We start from the raw sequence: 21,873 nt of genomic DNA on the forward strand, positions 1-21,873 counted from the left end.
TCCACTACACCCCTTAGTCACCACAGCACCACATCAGCACCCACTGACCATCACACCTCTACTGCACCCCTTAGTCATCACAGTACCACATCTGCACCCACTGACCATCACACCTCCACTACACCCACTAGTCACCACAGAACCACAGCTACAAAAAACACTGGAACCACTATAGCAACAACTGGTTACCCCAAAAGTATTTCTTCAACCTTTCACCAAAAACCCACCCCCACACCCAACAATTACCACAGCTCCATATCACAACCCATTACTATCAGCCAAAGTACTTCTCAACTCCCAGTTGTCATTTATGAGAGTGCCATGTTTTTCCTCTCATTCCACATCCTCAACAAGAATTTTAACTCTTCCCTGGAAAATCCCAGTTCTTCCTACTATCAAGACTTGAAGAATTCTGTTAATGATCTGGTAAGTACCATCCTCTCCCCTATAGGTTGGGAAGACTGTTCCCCTAACCCCCAAATGGTCATTTATTCCTCTGGCATTCTGGTTATACTTCTTCCTTCCTCTCTTTCCCCAGTTGCAGCAGACCTACAAAAACAATGCATTTGTGACTTTTTACCTGCTCCAATTCAGGTACCAATCTGCAGGTGGTATTGGGGGGGGGGTCACCAGCTTGGATATGGGAAAGAGTACCAATTCCAGGAGGAGGGAAAAGTATTCTGAACCAGGAGCTGGAACCTACAGGACTTAGGTGCCAATCTCCCTGTGCCCAGAAAGGGCTCTGTGATTACAGACTGTATCTTGGTCTTCCGAGAGGGCAGCATCACAACCAGTGAAGTACAGAATCTGTTTGCTGAAAATGCAAAAGAAAGTTCCATGTACAACCTGCATATTTCACCATCGGATATAACTGGTAAGGTCCCGCCACCCCTCCACCCCTCTGCCAGGGTCATACTCAGGCACTCTCTGGGAATTTGGAGCATTCCCTCAGAAAGTCTGCCCCAGAGCCAGGAGTCCATATTTCCAGATTTTTTTAACCCACACTCATGGGTTTCCTTGGACCTAAGTACACAGTCTCCCAGGCACACATTCCCCGTTTGTGGGAGGGGAGCAGGGGTCTTAAAGAAGATTGGGACAAGGCATCCTGGGAGATTCCTCTCTCTTCTAGTCCGTGAGTGGAATTCTAAAGCCTCATCTACTGATTCTGCTGTGCCCGGCTATGCCATTGCTTTGCTTGTGATAGTCTGTATCCTGCTCGCTTTGGCAATTTTCCACCTTGCTGCCCTGGTAAGTGCTTTGCCCAGCCCAGATATTTGGGTCTTCCCCCCATCTTGATTTCCTAACTATTACCCATTGTGCCCCTTTGCCTTCATCTCCACCACTCCCAGGGGCTATCTCAGTTCCGTCGGAAACATTGTGGACAGTTGGACATCTTCCCATCCCAAGATTCTTACCATCCCATGAATGAGTATCCCCCTTATCATACCCATGGACGATATGTGCCCCCAAGCAACACGAAGCGCAGCCCCTATGAAGAGGTGAGGCTATGCCTAGTGGGCACTGGGAAGGCAAGTGTGGCTGGGACCTAAGAAAGGATAAAAGGGACACCGGAAATATTCAGTGTAGAGTGGGCACGGAAGAGCACAGACATCATAATGTACTGAAAGGATCTGAAGGGTTTCAAAGAGATATGTAGAGGAGTGGACACTGTGTAGGACACAGGAGCACAGACACTGATGGGTACAGAGTGCTGGAAGGGTGGTGCTGAGGAACTGAAAAGGGGCCTAGGTGGCCTGGGGGTAGATGGTACAGGAAGCATGGAGGAAGAGAATTCAGGGAGCCAGTGACCACCCCCATTCCCCTTCATTCCCTCGGGATGGTGCCAGGGACACTGAGTGCCCATGGTGCCTGCACCAGCACTTTCACAGCTCAGTAGAATTGGCGCCAATATAAGCAACTGCCTGGGTGCCTAGAGGGCAGAGTGGGTGGTGCCTGGTGCCTGGGGGGAAGGTACGAGTCCCTCTAGGGCTACTGGGATGGTACTGGGAATAGTGAATTGGCAAATTCTTAGGGGACAGGGGCAAACATTTTGTTTTTATTTTTATTTTTATTTTTTAGTTTGTTTTTGGCGGAAAGGCAGTAAAACCAGAGAGGGGTTAGATGGAGGTGTGGAGGGCAATTCCCAGAAGGCCCAGAGGCAGATTTTCCCCATTCCCCCCCCCTTCCCTTCCCTCCATTGGGCTCCAGCCACTGGGTAAATAATTACCACTCTCTCTACCTTGGGCTAAAACTTTTGGTGGGGGAAGGGAGAATCTTTCCTTCTCCCCTCCTAGTTATGTGCCCCACTCCCTGACTTCCAGCTCTTTGTCCTGTCCCCCTCTTTGGGGTGGAGAGAATTAAGGGAGCTAGAGATAAGAAGGTGGGGGTGGGAAAACTAAGGCTAGGAGCTAAGGAAGGGGCTGATCAGAGGAAAGGGGGAGGGAAAGACACTGTTTACAGTCGCATGGGGTTGTTGCTGGGCCCCGGGCAGGTGCTTCTTCTGTGTTAACCCTGTAGGGAAGTGGGGAGGGGACCCTACTGCCCTCATCCCAGAACTTCACCACCAAGGGGGATCCAGGGGGCATTATGTCCTTCCCCAACACCTCTTCTCTGTGCCCCCTAAAAATTTTAAAACACCCATATTCCTCCCCCTTCCCAGATCTCTCCAGGAAATGGTGGTAACAGCCTCTCTTATGTGAACCCGGTGGCCACTTCTGCTAACCTGTAGAGGGACGGTGCCAGCTCTGTGCTCAGGGCCAAGCACTGCCAGGGGCACTTCCCTCATTTCTTGGTCTCCACCCCTCCCTCTCCTGGAAGGGAAAGCAAGGAGCCCTGAGTGGGTAGCGTCCCAAAGGTCCTTTCTCTGAAGGCTCCTTAGATACAGCCCTCCACTCCCTCCCCCGCCCCCCCAATCCATCTCCAGATGAAGTTGTAGGAGACTATGTTCTGCTATCCCACCCTCATGCCCTGTCCTGAGGGACAGTGATGCCTTCTGGCGGATGATGAAACCAAGGTGTGTTAGGGGTGGGGGAAGAGGAATCTGTATGTGACTCAATAAAATTGATGACCCCCACAAACACAGAACATCCTTCCTTCCTCTGACCTAACCCACTCTCTAACTACCCTTAAGCCTCAAAGTTCCCAGTGGGCTTAGGGTAGTACTGCTTTGGGGGGAAGAGTTGGAAAGGGAGGGGAGAAGGCTTGAATAGTGGGAGGTTAAGGACCAAGGTAAGCATGCTGATGTCTCTGGAGAAGGGGCAATCTGGAAACTAGATCATCTAGCTCCATCCCCACTTTACAGATGAAGAAAGTGAAGGTACGAACATTTAAAAGATTTGTCCTACCCACTGACAGTGAGTAGGAGTGTTCGAGGGGAGGGAGCTGGATCCTGGAGGGGAATTTGGGGGCAGTATTAGGAGGGAAACAAATGTCTTGGGTTGGGGGGGGATACAAGCCAGAGGTGACTTACTTGAAGGTCAATAAGGAACTTAGAGGTGAAAGCTAAAGACACCATAGGAAGGGATTGAATATGGAGGATGTGTTGTGGCGAGGGAGTCAGGGGCTTTGGAGTGGGGAAAAAGAGATGTTTGGTGTGGTTGAGTGTATTAGCAAAGGACATGAGTCCATGAGGTGGGTGGCTCCTTGATCTGCCCTAGATTAGCTGTTTGACCTGAGTCACTGACCCCCTCCCTTGTGCATTAGTTACTTCATCTATAAAATAAGCAAGTTGGGCTAGACAATCTCTTAAGGTCCATTTCAAGTCTAACTTTCTGTGTTCTATATTCTAAGGGGACTGATTAGCTTTGGCTGGGGGTGGGGAGATGTCAACAGCTGGGCGAGTGGGGTGCTTTATAAGATTGGCAATAATATCTAAGACTACCTGGTGGTGTCAGAAGTCTTGCCTCTCACCCCATTTTTGATGATTCCCAGAAGGAAGGAGTAAACGAAACTGAGAGCCAAGCTCTGTGTCAGAAGGAGCAACCTTGCCTAACCACCTCCCTTCACCTCTTCCTCCCCTCCCCTCAGCCCCAGATGTATTTGGTCTTGTTGGCTCAGCCCATATGGGGGTTTCTTCTCACACCAAGGCAGGCGCAGCCGTTGGTTCCCTGCTTCCCCCCTGGCACAGTGCCAGGGGCAGCTCTATTCTTAGCTGGCTTGGTGTTAAGTAAATCCCAGAGCAGTGATAACAGTAACAGAGTCAACAGAGCTTTGATAAAAGGGGCTGTGTTAGATCCGGGCGCTGGCATGGTACCAGTTCCCTCATTAGTCCCTCCTTGCCTAGTCAGGGACTTCTTCCTCCCCCCCTCCATTTGTGGTGGTTTGGGGTCCATCCTTTTCCTCCCTCTCTCTGTCTCAACTACCCTGGAATAGAGTAGTGGTTCCTGTGCATTAATGCCATCTTGGTTGATGGACCACCCCCTGCCTCTGCCTCCTTAGCTATATCACCCAACTGATGGGCGGATAAGGCTTGAATGCCACTCCCTGTCCAGTCCCGGATGCCCTGCAGCTGGAGTAGTGTGGCCTCTGCTGGTATCCCATCCCAGAGATGTCTCCATTTTGAGTGATGGCACCCTCTGGTGGCTTATCTGTTGCATGGCTCTATTTGTATGGGTGAATATGTAAGGATTGGATGGGTTTGCATTTGAACGCGCTGTGTGTGATGTATGCTGAGTTTGCATTGTGTATATATGTATTGAGTGTGGATGAGCACAGGTACCCTTACATGTCCTCGTTGTGTACACACATGGTGTGTGTACCTGTAAATGTATATGGGTGATAGTTATATGGGTATAGGTACTGTGTGAGTTTGTCACTCCCATAGCTTCTGAGTATCAAGATATTGTAGACAGGTCTCCTCTCCTCACCTTAGGGAAATCTAGTAGAGTGAAAACCCTTCCTTTGGGCACTAGGCCCAGTGGTCATCCAGCTTCCCATGACTCTGACATGAAAGTCCTTATTTTCATCACTATGAACTATGGGAATGGAGTTTTAAAAGGAATGGCTAAGCCTGGGTTGTGTCTGGCATCACCCTTTATTGTTAGAAACTGTGAAAATAACAGCCGATGGAAAAGACCAGAGCATTGCCCATCCACAGGGAGCAAAGGATGGGCATGAAAGATGTTGCCCAGCCTAGTCTGCCATGGGGTACTGGGCCCTGCCCACCAGGGCCCCTGGGAAGACTTGGCACACTGGCATTGGGGAATGGGGAGGACAAAACATGCAGAGGGAAAGGAGAGAAGAGGACATGCAGCTGGGGAGACTGGGATAGCCCCAATAAAACAAGCATGACAGAAAGGGGCCCCAGCTCCTCTCTCCCAGTGGGCACCTACCTGTGGCCCCCTGGGATAGAGTACCTGGGCCCTGCCAGGCTAGAGAAGGTCTTACCAACCTCAAGTTTATGGTGGGGAGGACAGTGTCCATGGGGTAGAGAAGTTAGCAGGGCATCAGTGAGAGATTGGGGGTGGGTGGGTAGTCTTCATTGGGAAGTTTCCCCTAGACCTATACCCCTTACTATAAGCCAGACTGAGAAAATCAGGGTATAGCAGTGAGAGGAGGATATAGTACGCACAGTGCCCATTCTGGGTGACTTGAGTAAGATGCCCAGGCAGGATGGACAAGAAAATGTGAGTTTTTCCTGGGATGTGTAAACTCAAAAGATCCTATGTCTAGGCCAGGAGATAACTGGAAAAAAGTAGAGGGCAGCCCCAGTGCCTAGGAATGAAAGAGGACATACCCATCCCAGGGAAAGCAGAGGGATCAAGATGAAGCCCTAGATGGAAGGGTTACAGGGGGCAGTACCAGGGAGGAACTGGCAGAGATCGGTCAAGGGACAAGGGTAAACTAAGAGGAGATGTGGAAGAAAAGATCCTAAGGAAAGGGGGCCAGGGGAGATGCCTAGCTCTGTGGGAGCCTTGGCCAGGGCTTAGGGCTCATGGAGCGGCTTAGAGAAAATACAGAAGAACAGGACCCACAGCCCCCACCATGTCTGTGGTGCTCAATCCAGCTTGGAGAAGCCCCCAATTGTCACCTTCCTCTCGGGCTTGATACCCACCGGCTCCTGCAGTTGGACCGCGCCACCCCCAATAAAGCAAAAGGCTGGACATACCGGCCCTGAACAGTCCAGCGGGCACTCCAGCAGCCCACGGAAAGACACGGCATCAAGGAAGGAGACCCGGCCCCTCTCGTAGTCCAGACAGATGCCCAGGCGGGGAGGCAGGGGAACTGTGCAGCCAGCCCCAGGCCCATCTCGCCCTGTCAGTCCCGCCCCCCCACTACCACCGGCTCCCAGCAGGATCTTGCCCATGCCAATGGTCAGGAAGGCGAAAGGTGGAGATGCCTCCACAGTGGCATCTTCTGCTCCACTATCATGCCCACTGTCTGGATCGTACCTGGAGAAGGATCCAAAGCAAAGGGATGGACCATGCTCCTCCCCTTTCCATCCCCATTATCTCCTCCTATGTTCTCCTCTTTCCTGTCTCCCCTCCCCCCCCAAAGGATCATAGGATTTATAACTGGAAGGGGCCTTAGAAAGCATCTAGCCCAAGTCCCTCATTTTACAGTTGAAGAAACTTCTCCCAGTGGAGCCAAGATTTGAGCCCAGGCCCCCTTCCCTTTATACTTGTCCCATTCCCGACATTCCTTAGCCTGTTGCCTCAGCCTTGTACCCTGTCACCACCCCCAAGGCCTGGGTTTCTACATTCCTGTGGTGCCAAACTGCTCAGTCCCCTTGTCAGCTCCTCTCTAGCCCTTCTGGGCCCCTGTGCTCCCTCCCACCCACCCCCACTCCCATCCCCTTTTGTGGCCTGACCTGGGGCTGACCACGTCCGGGGCACCCTGGAAATTCTCCTGCAGTTTGCTTTCTAGTCCAACACCCACTTTGACCAGGTAGGAGGCCGGATCCACAGCACAGGCCCAGTAGCTGCGGCCCTGGGTCACAGCCACATCACCCAGGACGATGTCCACGCTCAGATGACAGCCTGTCAGCAGTCGCTCAGCTGCCAGGAGCAGAGGCACCCCTGGTATGCTGCGCACTGCCCGCTGGTCCTTGCTGATGGCCAGCCGCTCTCTGCTAGAACCCCAGCGCCCATCCAGGAAGAAGTGCAGAACTGGGGGAGAGTGGGCAAGATCGGAAGAACAGGAGGAGGGGAAAGCAGGAGGAAAGCACAAGGAGGGGACTCAGGGAATCGTCAGCGCCCAGGGAGTACAAGGTTTTAGCAAGGCAGCAGTCCAAATTCGGGGGGAGCAGGAGGAGGAGTGTCCTCTGGGAGAATGTCCCCTGGATGTCTCCTCATTTCAAGCCAGACTGCTGGGAGTGGAGGAGGGAAGGGACCATAATGGAGTAGCAGGCAAGGTTCTACTGGGCACAATGCCTGAGCTGCATGATTTGGGTGGGATGCTCAAGCAGGGTAGGAAGGGAGAGGAAACCTGGAGGTTTAAGGGGCAGTTGAATGAATTTCTAGGACAGACAGTGGGCCATGAGGAGAAATAGGAATGGGGAGTGGGTATGAAGGTAGAAGGCAAAGGATGGGTGTGGGACCCCAGGAAGAATTATATGGAAAAGTACAAAAGTCATCCCCCCACCCCTGAGCCCCAGGCCCCAACCCCACCTCTGCTGCCTCTCATAATGGATATACTCTTTGAGCCCAATAATTGGTATCCTCTCTCTCTGTTCCATTGCACATATTCCTCCATGGCTAGAGTCCCTGTGTCCATCCCTTAGTTCCTCATTCATTTCTACCTCCAATTTCTTTCCTTTATGCCAATCCCCACAAGCCCATTCCCTAATGCCTTAGTTTTAAACAGCCCTCTAAGATTTACAGAGTCCTTTCACAGCCCTTATCTAGTTTAAACCTTATAACAACATGGTAGTATAGATTGGGTGGCATATGGTAAGATAGGAATTTGTTGGGTTTATTGGTGATCACTTGGGGTGAGGTGTCCAGATCTGTAATTTCACTAGTATAAGAACACCTACCAACCCAGGTTAGACCCATATAGTCCGAGAGTTTCTCAGAGCACTGAGTGGTGAATTACCTGGGATCGCATGGCCACTAGTCATCAGGAATAAAACTGGGGCCTAGCTCTTCCTGAGCCTGAGGCTGGCTCTCTTTCCACCACAACTTCACTGTTATTATTGTTCCCAATTTGCAGATGGGAAAACTGAGATTCAGATAGTTTCAGTGGCTTGCTCATGGCCCTTCAATTGAAATGGCAGATTTAGGACTGGAACTCCAGTAGTCTAGCTTGCCCACCCAATGGCTGACTATTTATTGCTTCCTGTAAAAATAACTCACACTTACAGAATACTTTAAGGTTTGCAAAACAGTTTCCTCATGACTATGTGAGATAGGCAGGGTACAGCATTTAACAGATGAGGAAACTGAAGCACAGAGAGGTTAAGTGATTTGCCCAAGGTTACACAGCTAGTTAAGTGTCAGAGGAAGGATTAAAACCTAGTTTTCTTCTATCTCCAAGTCCAAAGCTCTTTGTAGAGACCAAACTATCTAGTGTTGTTACTTAGGTACCTGGTGACTATGTGGCATTCCTCCCTGCCAGGGTTTACCCTACACTCCCGAAGCACTTGCTCTCCTGGTGTCCATATCTAGCCCGGTTCTCAGCCCTTGCCCAGCAACTCACCTGGCGCAGGGGGTGTGTGCAGGTGGACATCCTCACTGTATTCTCCATAGCCCGCCTTATTGCAGCCTCTGACTCGAAGCACATAGACTGAGCCTGGGTCGGGGTTCTCCAGCAGAGCACTGGTCCCTCTCACCTCTTCTCGCCGCTGCCAGCGGGTGGGGCCTGGGGGATTAGGGACATCTGTGCGCCGGAATTCCACAGTGTAGTGCCAAGCAGGTGGGGAGTGTGGGGGCAGCCGCCAGCAGAGGAAAATCTGGTCGTAGGCAAAGGTGCGTTGGGTGTCGATGACAGGAGCCTCAGGCACTGCAAGGAGAGATAGCAGGTCAGGACACACAAGGGCTTGTGATGGGATGGGGTAAAGGGGAAGGAGAGGGCGGGCAGCGGGAGCCCGGAGGGTGAGTGGAAGTGAGGGGTTGGGGAGGCCTGAGGAAGGAAGCTGGAAAATGGAAACCACTGGTACCCAGGCTGGGACAAGCAGGGAGCAGGCATCTGGGAGATGGGAGTAGAGAGGGATACAAAATATAGGTAGGAAGAGCAAAAGGACAGGGAAAGATAGACAAGTGGAAGGTAAAAGGGGATAGAGGAAGCACAATATAGCAGAGAGGACCCTAACTAGCCTGGGAGTCAGGGGCAGCCTGGGTGCTCTTCCCAGATTTGCTGCTAACTAGCTGGATAACCTTGGGCAAGTCACTTTGACCTTAATGGGCTTTGAATTCCTCATCGGTAAAATGAGGGCGGTCCTATGAACCTATAAACTTGACCTCTAAGGTCCTTTTCAACTCTAAGTGATGAGTGGGGTGTGGGAGGGAGGAGAAAGAAAGAAGACAAGAAACAGAGGAAGAAGGGAGAAAGGACACAGGTCCCTAGGACACAAACCAATAGGGGAATAAGGATGGGAAGCAAAAAGATGGTGGGAGGGAGAGGGCAGGGAGCAGAAGCAGAGAAAGGAAGGAGGCCTCGAGACGGGAGAGTGAAAATCGTGGGAGAAGGTTGGGAGGACAAAGGTGAGTGAGTGAAAGGGAAAGGACAAGGGGCAAGAGCAGAGGAGAGTGAAGGAAAGTCAAATGGTCAGAATCAAGAGGGATGACCAAAAGGCCATGCTAGGAAAACCAGACAGGTGGGGAAGTGAGGAGAGCTCTTTGAGGGGGCAGGGCAGGGCAGGGTAGGAGAGAGGGCCCAGCGGGGGGGCAGGGCCCCCGGGGCAGGGGCCAGTGACTTGCCTGGGGTGCTCCGGAGCAGACTCTGCCGTGGCCACAGCCTATAAACAAAGAGAGGGAGAAGCAGCGCTGAGCGGAGCTCAATGGAGCCAGGGTCGGGGGCTGAGCAAGGGCTGGGCGCTGGGGAGGCTGAGGGCAGGGCAGGGAGGAAGCTCTCTGAAGTGGACACTGCCCCCCGGGCCCGCTGCCAGGAAGAGGGAGGAGAAGGTGGGGGAGATGGGAGAGGGGACAGGGTCTGGCCACCTCATTACCTCTTAGGAAGCTGAGCTCAGTCAGCAGCTTCATCTCGCGCCCCACATCCAGCTGACAATGGCGGAAAGAGGAGCTGGTAGCTGGTCGGAAGTTCTGAAGGGCCTCTGTTGCCCGGGCGATCCTAGAGGAATAGGTAGGTGAGGGTGGTCAGCAGAGACATCACTTATCCTTCACCCTGGCACGGGAACTGGCTCCCTGGGATCTCGGATTTGGGAGCCCACCCCACCGCTTGGGCCTCAGTCCTGCTTTATAACATTCCTCGGAGGGTCCAAATAATCCCTGGGTGCTCAAAGCACCACCCTCTGGCATTAACACGGGCATCAGCTCTGTCACTTGTCTACACATGAGCATTTCTTCCTTCTTTCTCCTTTCCCATTCCCTCCGCTCTGCTACCTCGTTCTCAGCCCTACCCTTTTCTGGGGAAGGGCTTCCCAGTGCGGTGCCCAGTGGGTACCTGTGGTGTAGCTGCTTGGCAGCCTGTACAAAACAAGGCTGGTCAGTCTCTTTGAGGACCTCTTGAGCATAGCCCACTAGTCCTGAGCCATCCAACAGGCTCCGGTGCTCCTGGAGCTGGGCCCCCAGCCGAGCTAGCCGTTCCTGCTGGCATTCATCAATGGCCTGCAGCAGTGTTGCCCGCTTCTCCTCCAGCACTGCACCCAGCCCCCGCACCAGCTGAGCCACTTCCTCCTTTGCTTGCTGACCACTCACCTGCCCAAGGGAAGAAAAGGGCACAAGGAACATGATTCTCCATCTTTCTGCCACTGGCCCCTTTACCAACTTTCTGGGTGCCCAACATCATTGTTATTCCCCTAAGTGCCTGCACTAATACTATCTCTACCTTCAGAGGTAAAAGGACAAGACTCATGACCCCAGTGGTGGACCCTTGTTCACTCATGCCAAACACTTTGTATTTGTGTCAGCCTTGCTGGATGCCTGCATCACTGCCCGTTCCCCTGGGCATCCAAACCAAACAATTTGGCAGAGAGCATCAATGCTACAGCTAACCGATAGCTATGCCAACTTCCTGGGCATCTGTGCCAACCTTTTGGAGCTGAATGTTAAGCCTTGGGGTATTTATGCTACTTCCCTTTGGGGTTCTCCCTAAACTGCCTGTCACTATTTGCACCTTTGCACTCACTAGAGTCCATGTCAGCCTTGCCAGAAGCACCCAAGTACACCAACAACCTTTGTTTACTTATCACCTTAGACAATTCCAAGGCACCCCAAAGTTACCTTCTTTCAGAACTCTCAGAGCTCTCTGACATTTTAGCCAGCCCTACCCACCCTGCCCTGGCATCATGCCTGCCCCTGTGCCCTCCCTCACCTCTGTGTGCCTCACTGTCTCCTCCAGCTCACAGATCTGGGTTTGTACAGTGTCCTGATTTCCCAAAATATATGTCAGGCTCTTTGTCAGTTTCTCCTGAGAAGGAAGAGAGAAGTGGGCATTATGCCCGGGCACAGGAGGAGTTTTTGCTCTGGTGGTGAGAAAGATCAGATCAGTGTGGCACAGGGTGATTATGTGGTGGGGTGGGGAGAGGGGAAGAGGAGGGGGCTAATGAAGATAGGACAAAAAGGCTCCTCACCTTTAGAGCCTGATAGGCACTAAGCACAGGTGTAATCTTATGCCCACTGTGGGTGCGCCGAACCCGGCAGAGCTGGCACACCAGTCGCTGGCATGTCTTGCAGTAGTGAGAGACTTCTTCTTTGTGGTCTGGGCACATCAGACCCTGCAGAGAAAATCAAGGCATTGGTATTAAGAAATCCTTCTTAGTCTCCCGGATGCCAGTGTTTAGGTGCCAAAGGCAGAGGTAACATCTTGTCCTGGGGGGAAAGGCAGGGCTGCACCACACAGCTAGATTACAACAGCCTTAGGCAGCACGACAGTGAGAGGGGCTTTTTTTTAGGTACAAGGAGGCATTTAAAATTAGAAGCATTATTCTGGGTAGTAATAGGTGTCCTTAAAATAAGGGACATTATTCTGGGTACTACTAAATTACTTGTCCAGTCCCTTAATGAGTATGTCACCAATACTTTGTAAGTGGCAAAGATGTCAATTCTGTGTGTCTCTGTGTGCACATGCATGTATTTTAAGGTAAATATCTAAGCATCTTGCAGATTGTCTGATGATTTTCTGGGTGCTGACAAATTTGGTTGCCCACATTATCCAGGTCCCTGGTAGCATGGAAGCACTGTACTGGAGCTAACATAATACTATACAGAACCTCCCTCTCCCCCAGCTCCTTATACCTCTGCAGAGGTACCCACAGGTCTGACTGGCAGGGCTTGCTCACCTTGGGGCGAAAAGTGAGGGTAGGCAGGGTGGGTTCATGCTGGGCCTTCTGAGTGCCCCAGGGGTGGTAGAGCTTGAAGCACTCATTGCAGAAGGTGGCACGGCATTCGGTACAGCCCTTGGTTGCCTCCAGAGGTGGGGGCTTACAAAGCTGGCACAAGATGGCACCACCCACACTCACACTCTGACGGTACCGCTCCACAACCCGCTCTAGGGTCAAGTTACGGAAGAGGCCATTCAGGCCCCGCTCACCCAGCTCCACATCACCCTGGCATGCTGGGCATGGGAACATCACAATCTGGGGGTGCAAGGCTCCCCGTTTCCGGCCAGGGTATGTTCCAAAACCTGAAGGAGAGCATGAGGAGGGAGATGGAGAGAAGGGAAAAGTGGTGTGTGTCATTTCCAGTCCTCAACCAAAGCTGCTGCCATGGCTGGGACAAAAAAAGATTCATTCCCTAAACAGGTGCCTTGTCATCAGCAGAAACAGAAATATCACTAGACAAGGAGACTCAGAGAAGGTACCTTCACCTTATCCCCCCTTCCCCCCATTTCCCAGGCAGGCAACCCTTAGTTTTTCCGTGTACCTTCACTCCCATAATTTCTGGTCTATGGTTTTCTGTGATTACCACCCATCCCCCAACCTTTCCCCCCTGGATTCAGTATCCCCACCTGACTTGAGCAGCCTGTCCAGGCGGTCTGCTTTGGGGAGGGTCCTACGGCCAAGGCGGGGACTTCGGGTGGAAGGGGTGGAGGCAGGTGAGGTGGGTTCGGAGCTGGGATCCCCAGTGTGGCTCCCATAGCCCTGCTGACCAAGCACTTCCCTGGCACAGGCCTGGCACACATTGTGGGCACAAGGAAGCACCAGTGGCTGCTTGTACATCTCCTGGCAAACAGGGCACAGCAGTTCCCTCTCCATGTTCTTCATGCTTGTCTGGAGGGATGAGGGAGGAGGGGGAAGAAAGGGAGGAAGGGTTGTCAGGGGCCTGGATATATGTTATTGTGGTTGTTTTTGCCTCATTTTCAACCCTTTGGATAAAAATGAAGATCTAGATGAGTGGATTTTTGGAAGAGGTTGGAATGGCTGGATCTCTGGGTCTCCCAGAGAAAAAGGCAAGAAAGGAAAGAGCCCACTCTTCTCATCCAACTACCTACCTCTGGGCTCCCAAGCCCAGTTTCAAGCTAATAACTGATCTGACATTCCTTCCCCACCCTGAGAAACTGCCCTTCTCCTTGCCTCAGTTTCCCTCCAGTACTGAATCGGCATTGGGAGACATGTGGGCGGTGCCACGGTTTTCCCCAATTCCCATCCCTTCCCTTTCCTAGCTCTGCAGCAACCCGGCCGCATTTTCCCGCCCCCCCCACTCACCTGGCCCGACGCCCCCATTCCCCTCGCCAAAACACGGACGTTTTGCTCAAGGACACAGTCCCTTAGACTGCACGGATCCAGGCCCATTTCTCTCTAGCGTTCCGCCAGCAGCTGCTCCCTCTCCTGTTCCCATCCCTTCAAAAGGCCCCATCTCCTGTCCTCATCCTCCCTGACCCTGCAGCGTTTTCAGACCTCCGAACCAATCCGTCCGCTAGCTTCGATTGCCCCTCTATGCCATTCACCTCCCATTGTCGCCATCCCACTATACCGCTTTCTGCCCCGCCTCCCACCCTCCCCAGCACAGCATCCTTAGCTGCCCCCCAAGGGAGCTGGGGGTAACGAGTGCCCCGCCCCCTCCTCTTCCCCACCGGAAGTAGCTTCTCCTTTTTTCAGTAGTGGTTGGGGCCCCCCAGCTGTCCCCTCCCTTACGTTCCCCTTTCCAACCTCACCTTGTTCCCTCTCCTAGCAGCCATCCCAGCCAGGGGCGCAGCTGACACAAAGGAGGGAGGGAAGGAGGGGGGGGGGAGCCGGGTTGGCACCGCCCCTGGGAGCGCCGGGCACGGGGTTGCCATGACAGCCCAGGGTTCGGAGGCGCACGGGGGTGGGGGTAACAGTAGGGGTGAGGGGCAGCGGGGGTGACATGGGGTGGGGTCAGGGGAGAGGTAGAAAGGGAGCTTTACACCTTGGGGAATCACTTCTAGTCCCCTCTCATCGGTTCTCCAAGCACACAGTCCCCCGAGAGCATCACTAGTCCCCTCTGACATCCCCCATCCCACCTGCCAAGCCCCTCTGCATAGATACCCCAAACCCGAAAGACCTAGGCAAGTCCCCTCCGGACTTGTGCCTTAAGCCGCCCCTTCCCCCCACCTCGACATCTGGCCAGCCTCAACAGCTGTTCACAGCTTCCCCAAGTCCCATCGCCTAGATGCTTTATCCCATTGCCAACCCAAAGCCCCCGGTCAACAGCTTCCCTCTTCACCGCGTGGCCCCTCGTATCTTCTCTTCCCTGTCCTCCTTCACACCTGCCCCCAGCTTCCCACCCCAGCATTCTCTCATCTTAGCCTCGGGGCTGCAGCCCGGCAACCGCAGCTCCAACAGACCCTTCCACCTGTTCGGTGGCTATCGCCAATTCCAAGCCCCTGACTCCTGCCCCCTGGCCCCTAGCCCATGACCACTTCACCCCAGCTCCCCACCAGCTCCCCACTTTCCCCCCTCCGTCCCCAACTCACGCTGATGCGGACCAGCGCATCCATGATGGAAGTGAAGGTCTGCATATCCTCACCCTCAGCCATGGCTCTCTGGGTGCTCACTGCCCACCCACCCCCAATTTTCCCCCCCTCTACCAGTGCCTGATGTGTCCGATCCCGGCTTCGCCTATGAGCCCCCCTAGCTTAATGAAGGAGTCGGGGTGGGGTAGGGGCGTGGGGGAGGGAATATTGACGGGGGGGGCCCTTGGGTGGGGCACCACTGCGCATGCTCCAGGGACCGGCTTCTAGCAGCGCCTGTGATGGGGGGGCGCAGAGAGCAGAGAGGGTGCGGAAGGTGGTGGAGGCGGGGAGGCGGGAAGGGGGTGGAAGGATGGCACTTTCCCCCACGTGGTTCCCTAGAAGGGGGGTAACCTAGAAAGAAGGGAGGCGGAGATTTGGGGAGACTGCTCTTCCTATGCTGTCATCAGCTCCCTGGAGTACCTTTGCTCCTGCTAAATTGGTGTGTGTGGTGTGTGTGTGCAGCTGGACACCGCCTCCCCACCTTCCAGGATTACGGAACTAGAGAGAGGTGGACACCATTCAGGAAGTGGGGGACGGGTACATGGGGTTCTGGAGGGAGGGACGACCTGAGTCTTGGAGTTAGATGTGCAACAAGCATCGGGGAGGGGGCATTACGGGTAGGGTGGACATGGCGGGGGACGTGGGGTAAATTGGACCCACATATACCCGGGGAGATGTGGAGGGGACTGGAGGCATTGGATCCAGCAGTGCAGAAGAGATGAGTACAACGAGCACTGAGGATGTAGCCGCGCGGACTGGGATGGACTAGAACAGGGAAGAGTGTTCTCCGATCAGCGGAGTGGCGGGGCAGGGGCGGTGGCTGGGGCTTGTCTTCCTTGCACTTCTTCCTCCTCTCCGGCAGATGGCGACGCCCTCAGGCTCAAAGAGGACGAGTCGAAGGAAAGAGGCGGTGAGGGGGGAGGGAAGAGAAAAGGGCCGAGTCTTGACGCATGCGCACATCTCTCCGAGTCCGGTTCGGTTTCTTCCTTTCTCCCGGGCCGAGGTGCTGAGCCGACCCGCACGTGGAGCATCATGGGTAACGGGACCGAGCGGGATCTGCCTGGGGGCCCCCAGGAGGGCCGGCTCGAGGCTGGGTGTGGGTGGGAGTGGGATCACTGCTGGGCCGGGGGGGCCGGGGCCTCGGCGTTGCTGACGTGGCCGGTCAGCCTCCATGGGCAGGGCTTCAGCAGAGACTGAGCGCTGGAAGGGGCCTGGAACACTTCACCCCCATTTTACAGACGAGGAAACTGAGGTTCAGAGAGCGGAAGTGACCCGAGGCCACACAGAAGCATTCAGGATTCGAACCCAGGGCCAGAGTTCTGCTTAGTGCTGCCTTCTCATAGATTGATTGATTGAATGGGACATTATCTTGGAAGTATAGGTGTTAGTGGGAGACCTGGCCATTACTGGCACATTATTGAGGAGTATGGGCTATCATTTGAGAAGTTACCCTGGAACTCGACACGATTTATGTTCATTGGAGAACACTGGGTGGGCGAAATTGGTTTCCTCATCTGTAAAATGGCACCTACCTTACAGGATTGTTGTGAGATCCCATAAAGGCCCAACCTGAAAGCAAGGGTTCCTATTTTTCACCTGGAGTCTGTTGCTTTAAAAATATTTTAAATAATCACATTTCACTAGCTTTCTTTGTAAACCTGCATATTTTGTTTTATGCATTTAAAAACATTGTTTTGGAAAGGGGTGGTCCGTAGGTTTCACCCACCTGCCAAAGAGATTCATCACCACAGAAAAGGTTAAGAACTCTTTTCCTTGAAGGGTCATATGAGTGTGGGCTGTCCTCCTCCTCATCATTATCATGGCATTGGTAGGATACTAGGCACTATGGGAAATCATGAAGGGGCCTGGAATATTATTGAGATGACAAGGCACAATTTTGAGGTGTTGCTGGTGAAGTACAGGGAGAGAACTGGTGAATCATGGGATAGTGGGGCAGCAATGGGATTCAATATAGGAGATAATGGGTGTTGGGGGGAGGTGGGAGTGTTTGGGAGAGCAAATTATAAATTGTTCTTTCTTCCTTCTCCAATTTTTCCTTTCAGTGGTGGGCACGGGCACTTCGTTGGCCCTCTCTTCGCTCCTGTCCCTGCTGCTTTTTGCAGGGATGCAGATGTATAGCCGGCAGCTGGCCTCCACAGAGTGGCTTACTATCCAAGGAGGATTGCTGGGCTCAGCACTCTTTGTTTTCTCCCTCACTGTATCCTTTCAGAGGGTGGGGATATGGGTGGAGGGCGGGAAATGGGGGTTTCGGAGGAGGGAGGCCTTTGCTTGTTAGCAGCAGAAAGACTAGGTACATCAAGAGATAGAACTATAAGTAGAGAGATAGATGGATAGAGAGAGATGGGTGGGGATAGATGAATAGATACATATATATACATATAGAGAGAGAGAGAGATGGATAGAGATTTAGACAGATGGAGATAGATGAATGGATACAGACATATATAGAGAGAGAGAGGGATAGAGATATAGATAGATGGTTATAGATGAATAGATGTAGATATATAGAGAGAGGGGTATATAAATAGATGGAGAGAGAAATATATATATACATATATTGAGATATAGAAATATAGGTGAAGAGAGAGAGAGATAACAGCAACATAATGGTTGTTGCAAGGACAGTGTTTGGTAACCCTCAGAGCACTATAGAAATGTGTCATTTCCATCCTCCTCAACCCTTTCACCTCAGGCCTTCAACAATTTGGAGAACCTGGTCTTTGGTAAAGGGTTCCAGGCCAAGATATTCCCTGAGAGTAAGTGAGAATCTGGGGGTCTCCATTGAACTCTGGGATATGGGAGCCCTCGACCTCTGTAGAGCTGGATTGGTTGGGGAAGGGGGGCCACAGTGGGTATGTAGGAGACAATCAGGGCAAGGGAATGATGTGTTAAGTAGGACTTGGCTTACAGATGCATTTTTCCTTCACTTCTCCATTGACGATCAGACGTTCCACTCCAATGCAAAAAGGATTTATTAAGTACCTTCTATATGCTAGGAATAGTGCTGGGTGCTAAGGTTAAAAGATAAAACAAAAAAACAGACCTTGCCCTCAATGATCTTTTATTTTACTCGGGGATACAATTTGTGAACAAGTAAGTAGGTACATGATAACTTGAAGAGAGAACACTAAAAACTAGGGGCATCAGGAAGGCAGGTAGGTGGCACTGTGGACAGAGTACTGGGGCTGGAGTCAAGAAGACCTGAGTTCAAAGTCATCCTTAGATAAGTACAGACTCTGTGATCCTGGGGAAGTCACTTAATGGGTCTCAGACTCAGTTTTTTCATCTGTAAAATGGGGATAATGATAACACCTATGTCTAGGATCATTGTGAGGATAAAATGAGTTAAAATTTGTAAAACTCTTTGCAAACCTTAAAGTGCTATATATAAATACTATCATCATCATCATCATTATAATTATACTGTGTGTTCTGAAACAGGAGCTAGTGAAGGAGGCCTTTGAAGCCAAATAATTCATCACCTACTTTGCAGGGAAGGTGTGAGCCAGACAGCTGGGCAGTTTTATTCAAGGTTTTGCCTTCTTTTCTGAGTAGTGCCATCCATTGCTGGCAAGGGAAAGGGACCATAGAATCATAGATTCTGATTCCGAAGGAACCTCAGAGGTCATAGTCCAACTTTTTCACTTTACAGATGAAGAAACTGAGGCTATTAGAGGCTAAGTGACCTGCCTTCAGTCACAAAGGCAGTTATTTAATGACAGGGCCAGGATTCTACCCCAAGATCTCTGACAACAGCCAGTGCTCTTTCCAGTTTCCTCTCCCACAAAGTGTGAGTCAGAATTGTACTGCTTTCTAACTTCTTCTGAAACAGACATTCATCACAGAGCTTTGGATTTGAGTATTGAACGTGTCCTAAAGATTATGTACCCCCAAAGCCAAATAGGGCAGATTTTTAAATTCTCTCCTGTGATTGTTCAGGTAGTAAGAAGTTGATTGTATTTTGTTATTTAATGCAAGCTTCAGGTTAATTGAATAATAGTGTTATTGAATCCTATCCCTTCATTTTATAGATGAGGAGACTGACACCCAGAAAGCTTAAATACTTACCCAGCTTGTAAAAGTCTGGGGCAGGATGTGAACCCAGGTCTTTGTGAGGCCAGGTCCAATGATCTATCCACTGCATCAGGTTGCCTGTCTGGACAGAACAGATGGCACCCTTACACAGTGAATTATAGCTGAAACCATGTCCCCAAATCCAAGACAGAAATATGTCTCCCTTAAAACCTTTAGGCCATCAAACTGAAACCCATCTTTTCCCCCCAGATGATCCTTTCTCTTAAGTCTTAACTGATCCTGTTGCAGGCTTTCAGGATTCCCTCCAACCAGACCCAGAGACTCAGTCCATCCCCTCCTCCTTTTACAGTTAAGAAAACAAACCCAGAGAGAAGTAGTTGGCTTCGAGGGAGTTTGTACTGAGCTGATTCTCCAGAAGAGCAGACTAGGGCCCTGAGAGTTTAGTAATTATAATAAGGGACATATATAGTCCTTAAAAATTGGTGGCTTTGCAATAACCCTTTGAGGTTAGTGCTGCTATAGGTGGTATTATCCTCCTTTTATATATGAGGAAACTGGCTTAGAGAGAGGAAGGGGGTGGGAAAGGAAGAGAAGAATCATTTACATAATACCTACTATGTGCCAAGCACTGTGCTAACAAATATTATCTGTTTGATCCTCACAACAATCCTATGAGATAGATGCTGTTATTATCCCCATTTTACAGTTGGGGAAACTGAGGCAGACAATGGTTAAGAGACTTGCCCATGGTCATATAGCCAGTAAGTATGCAAAGCAGGATCTGAACCTAGGTCTTCCTGACTCCAAGTCTAGGCCTGGGTTCACTCTGATACAATGATTAAGAGAGATATAAAGCTTGTTGGGGGCTAAGCTGTGATTTGAATCCATGTCTCTTGTACTGGGGAGGGTGACTGACCTCTGTGCCATGCTGCTTATTTCAGGCATCCCTATAAGATTCAAGGAACGATGGATTGCCCCAAATTCTGTTCCCTACCCATGTGCCACTAAGTTCCTTCTCAGTCCTCCATTCTGAGTTCTGCCCTCTTCTTCCTTTCTTCTAGTTCTCATCTGCCTCTTATTGGCTCTCTTTGCCTCTGGCCTCATCCACCGTGTCTGTGTAACCACCTGGTAAGTATTGGGCATCATGACAAGGGGCATAGTGCCCATATCTACTGCCACAGTGTTAGTTCCCTTTCCTCATTGCCTCATTCTCTTTTGTGTAACTTATTTCGGTTTTTTAAGGATCCATGATTTCCTTGGCATGGATATTCCTTCCAACCCTTGATTAGATGATCCCCGAGAGTCCCTGTGACCAAAGCATTCGTCATCCTGCAACCAGTGTAGTGATGAGCATCTCCTTTAGCTGGGCCTCAGACAGCAGGCCTACTGTCCATCACCAGGCCCAAAAACCTTTCTAGCTTGGTTGTGGTGCTGGTGCTGTCTAGCCTTTGAGACCCAGGAGGCACCTCCACACCAAAATGGAGCATCAGAGACCTTCATAAAGGACCACCCCTAGCCAGAAAATAGACTTCTTACTCCTCCTGCCTCCACTCTACACCCGTCCTTCAACCCTGTTACTCCCCTGCTTCTGCCACCTGTTCCGCATTCCCATATTCCAGGACAAATGACCTGATTTAACATCCCTCAAGGACTCAGTTGTTGGCCCTGGTAGTTTGGCTATTGATGTGACCTCTTTCCTTCCTTCACCATTTAGCTTCATCTTCTCCATGGTTGGTCTTTACTACATCAACAAGATCTCCTCTGCTTTGTACCAAGCAACTGCCCCAGTCATTGCCCCTGCCAAGGTTACAGGCAAAAGCAAGAAGAGGAACTGACCCCGAAATGACCAATAAAGCTGACTCCTTTGTAATCTGGTGTATGGTGGTCTATTTTGGGTAGTATTATAAACAGTGGTATACTGGTAAATTTTTAGCAATTGTCTGTCTGGGGGGTGGGAACCACACGAGTGATACACTTTTAATCTTCATTTGCATTATTAACATTTCCTCCAACACTTAATTCTAGTCAGAACAACCAGCAAAACAATAAGTTGGGTCCTGATTTGTATCGTTTGCCGATTTTTGACATGTAAATGCTCACACTGAACATTTAACAATCAATTCTCTTGAGCAGGTATGAGCTGGCTCCAGCATGCTCATTACTTGTATAATCTTTATCATCTCTAACACCATGAGCAAAGGGTACATGTTCATTTTTCATGGTGGCAGTCTTCCATGACTGTTGCTTTCCTATGTTTGGGCTTTGGATGTATGACCTGGAAGGGACTTAAAGGTTATCTAGCCAACACCTTCATTCTATAGGCCCCTACAATGTAAGTGTTTTCCCCAAGCTCATACAGTGAGCAGCTGGGTTTTGAACCCAGATCTGCTACCAGACACAGGGCTCTTTGTTACACTCTGCTGCGTGCACTTCCCCTGTGCTCTACCAAGAGTTCCACCATTTGCCAGCTTTCGATCTTTCTTTAGCCTAAGCAGTGATTGGCAATCTTCACATTGGGAGGATGAGAATGTTCTAAATCTTGGAATAGAAGCTAGAACACAGTAAGGTCTTCCTAATCGAAAAAGGAGCACTGGAATGGGACAGTGAAGGGAGTCCCAACAAGATTGTCTCTCCTATTAAGCCTTCTCACACAGATCAGCCCCTCTTGACTCCTATTTTGTTCCTGCTCACCACTCTGACTTCGCTTTCCTCCACCTTTGAGCCATTGTTTGCCCTAATTCCCTCTTAACTCCGCCTTTACCTCTAAATCCTACTCCCCAATCCTTT

The 21,873-nt window shown here is 51.2% G+C and overlaps 3 protein-coding genes across 4 annotated transcripts in view; 2 read left to right on the top strand and 1 right to left on the bottom strand.

Annotated features, from left to right (window-relative positions):
- MUC1 (mucin 1, cell surface associated) overlaps window positions 1-3,081 on the top strand; it is a 4,263-nt gene extending 1,182 nt beyond the window's left edge. Inside the window, exons 3-8 of the mRNA XM_027871460.1 lie at window positions 1-426; window positions 539-594; window positions 735-874; window positions 1,130-1,248; window positions 1,350-1,499; window positions 2,660-3,081. Coding sequence (XP_027727261.1) covers window positions 1-426; window positions 539-594; window positions 735-874; window positions 1,130-1,248; window positions 1,350-1,499; window positions 2,660-2,728 — 960 coding nt within the window. The 3' untranslated portion in view covers window positions 2,729-3,081. The remainder of the gene's footprint in view (window positions 427-538; window positions 595-734; window positions 875-1,129; window positions 1,249-1,349; window positions 1,500-2,659) is intronic.
- Window positions 3,082-5,025: 1,944 nt separating this feature from the next.
- TRIM46 (tripartite motif containing 46) lies at window positions 5,026-15,059 on the bottom strand. Of its 2 annotated transcripts, none has more exons than XM_027871277.1 (10): window positions 14,992-15,059; window positions 13,066-13,327; window positions 12,398-12,741; window positions 11,690-11,833; window positions 11,431-11,526; window positions 10,561-10,814; window positions 10,106-10,227; window positions 8,638-8,940; window positions 6,809-7,106; window positions 5,026-6,389 (listed from the first exon to the last, which is right to left on the bottom strand). In XM_027871277.1, exons 1-10 carry the CDS (start codon window positions 15,052-15,054, stop codon window positions 5,996-5,998), a joined length of 2,280 nt encoding a protein of 759 aa, XP_027727078.1. In that variant the 5' UTR covers window positions 15,055-15,059; the 3' UTR covers window positions 5,026-5,995. The 2 variants fall into 2 exon arrangements, with proteins under 2 accessions (XP_027727078.1, XP_027727077.1); XM_027871276.1 differs by lacking the exon at window positions 14,992-15,059 and adding an exon at window positions 13,763-13,926.
- A 176-nt stretch (window positions 15,060-15,235) lies between these two features.
- On the top strand, window positions 15,236-20,956 carry KRTCAP2 (keratinocyte associated protein 2). The gene is made up of 7 exons (XM_027870700.1): window positions 15,236-15,321; window positions 15,386-15,567; window positions 15,893-16,066; window positions 17,094-17,248; window positions 17,744-17,807; window positions 20,148-20,214; window positions 20,801-20,956. The coding sequence occupies exons 1-7, from the start codon at window positions 15,236-15,238 to the stop codon at window positions 20,919-20,921; spliced, it is 849 nt and encodes a 282-aa protein (XP_027726501.1). The 3' UTR covers window positions 20,922-20,956.
- Window positions 20,957-21,873: the final 917 nt, after the last annotated feature.

Source organism: Vombatus ursinus, unplaced genomic scaffold (assembly GCF_900497805.2).
Source record: "Vombatus ursinus unplaced genomic scaffold, bare-nosed wombat genome assembly UNPS02014798.1, whole genome shotgun sequence".
NCBI lineage: Eukaryota > Metazoa > Chordata > Mammalia > Diprotodontia > Vombatidae > Vombatus > Vombatus ursinus.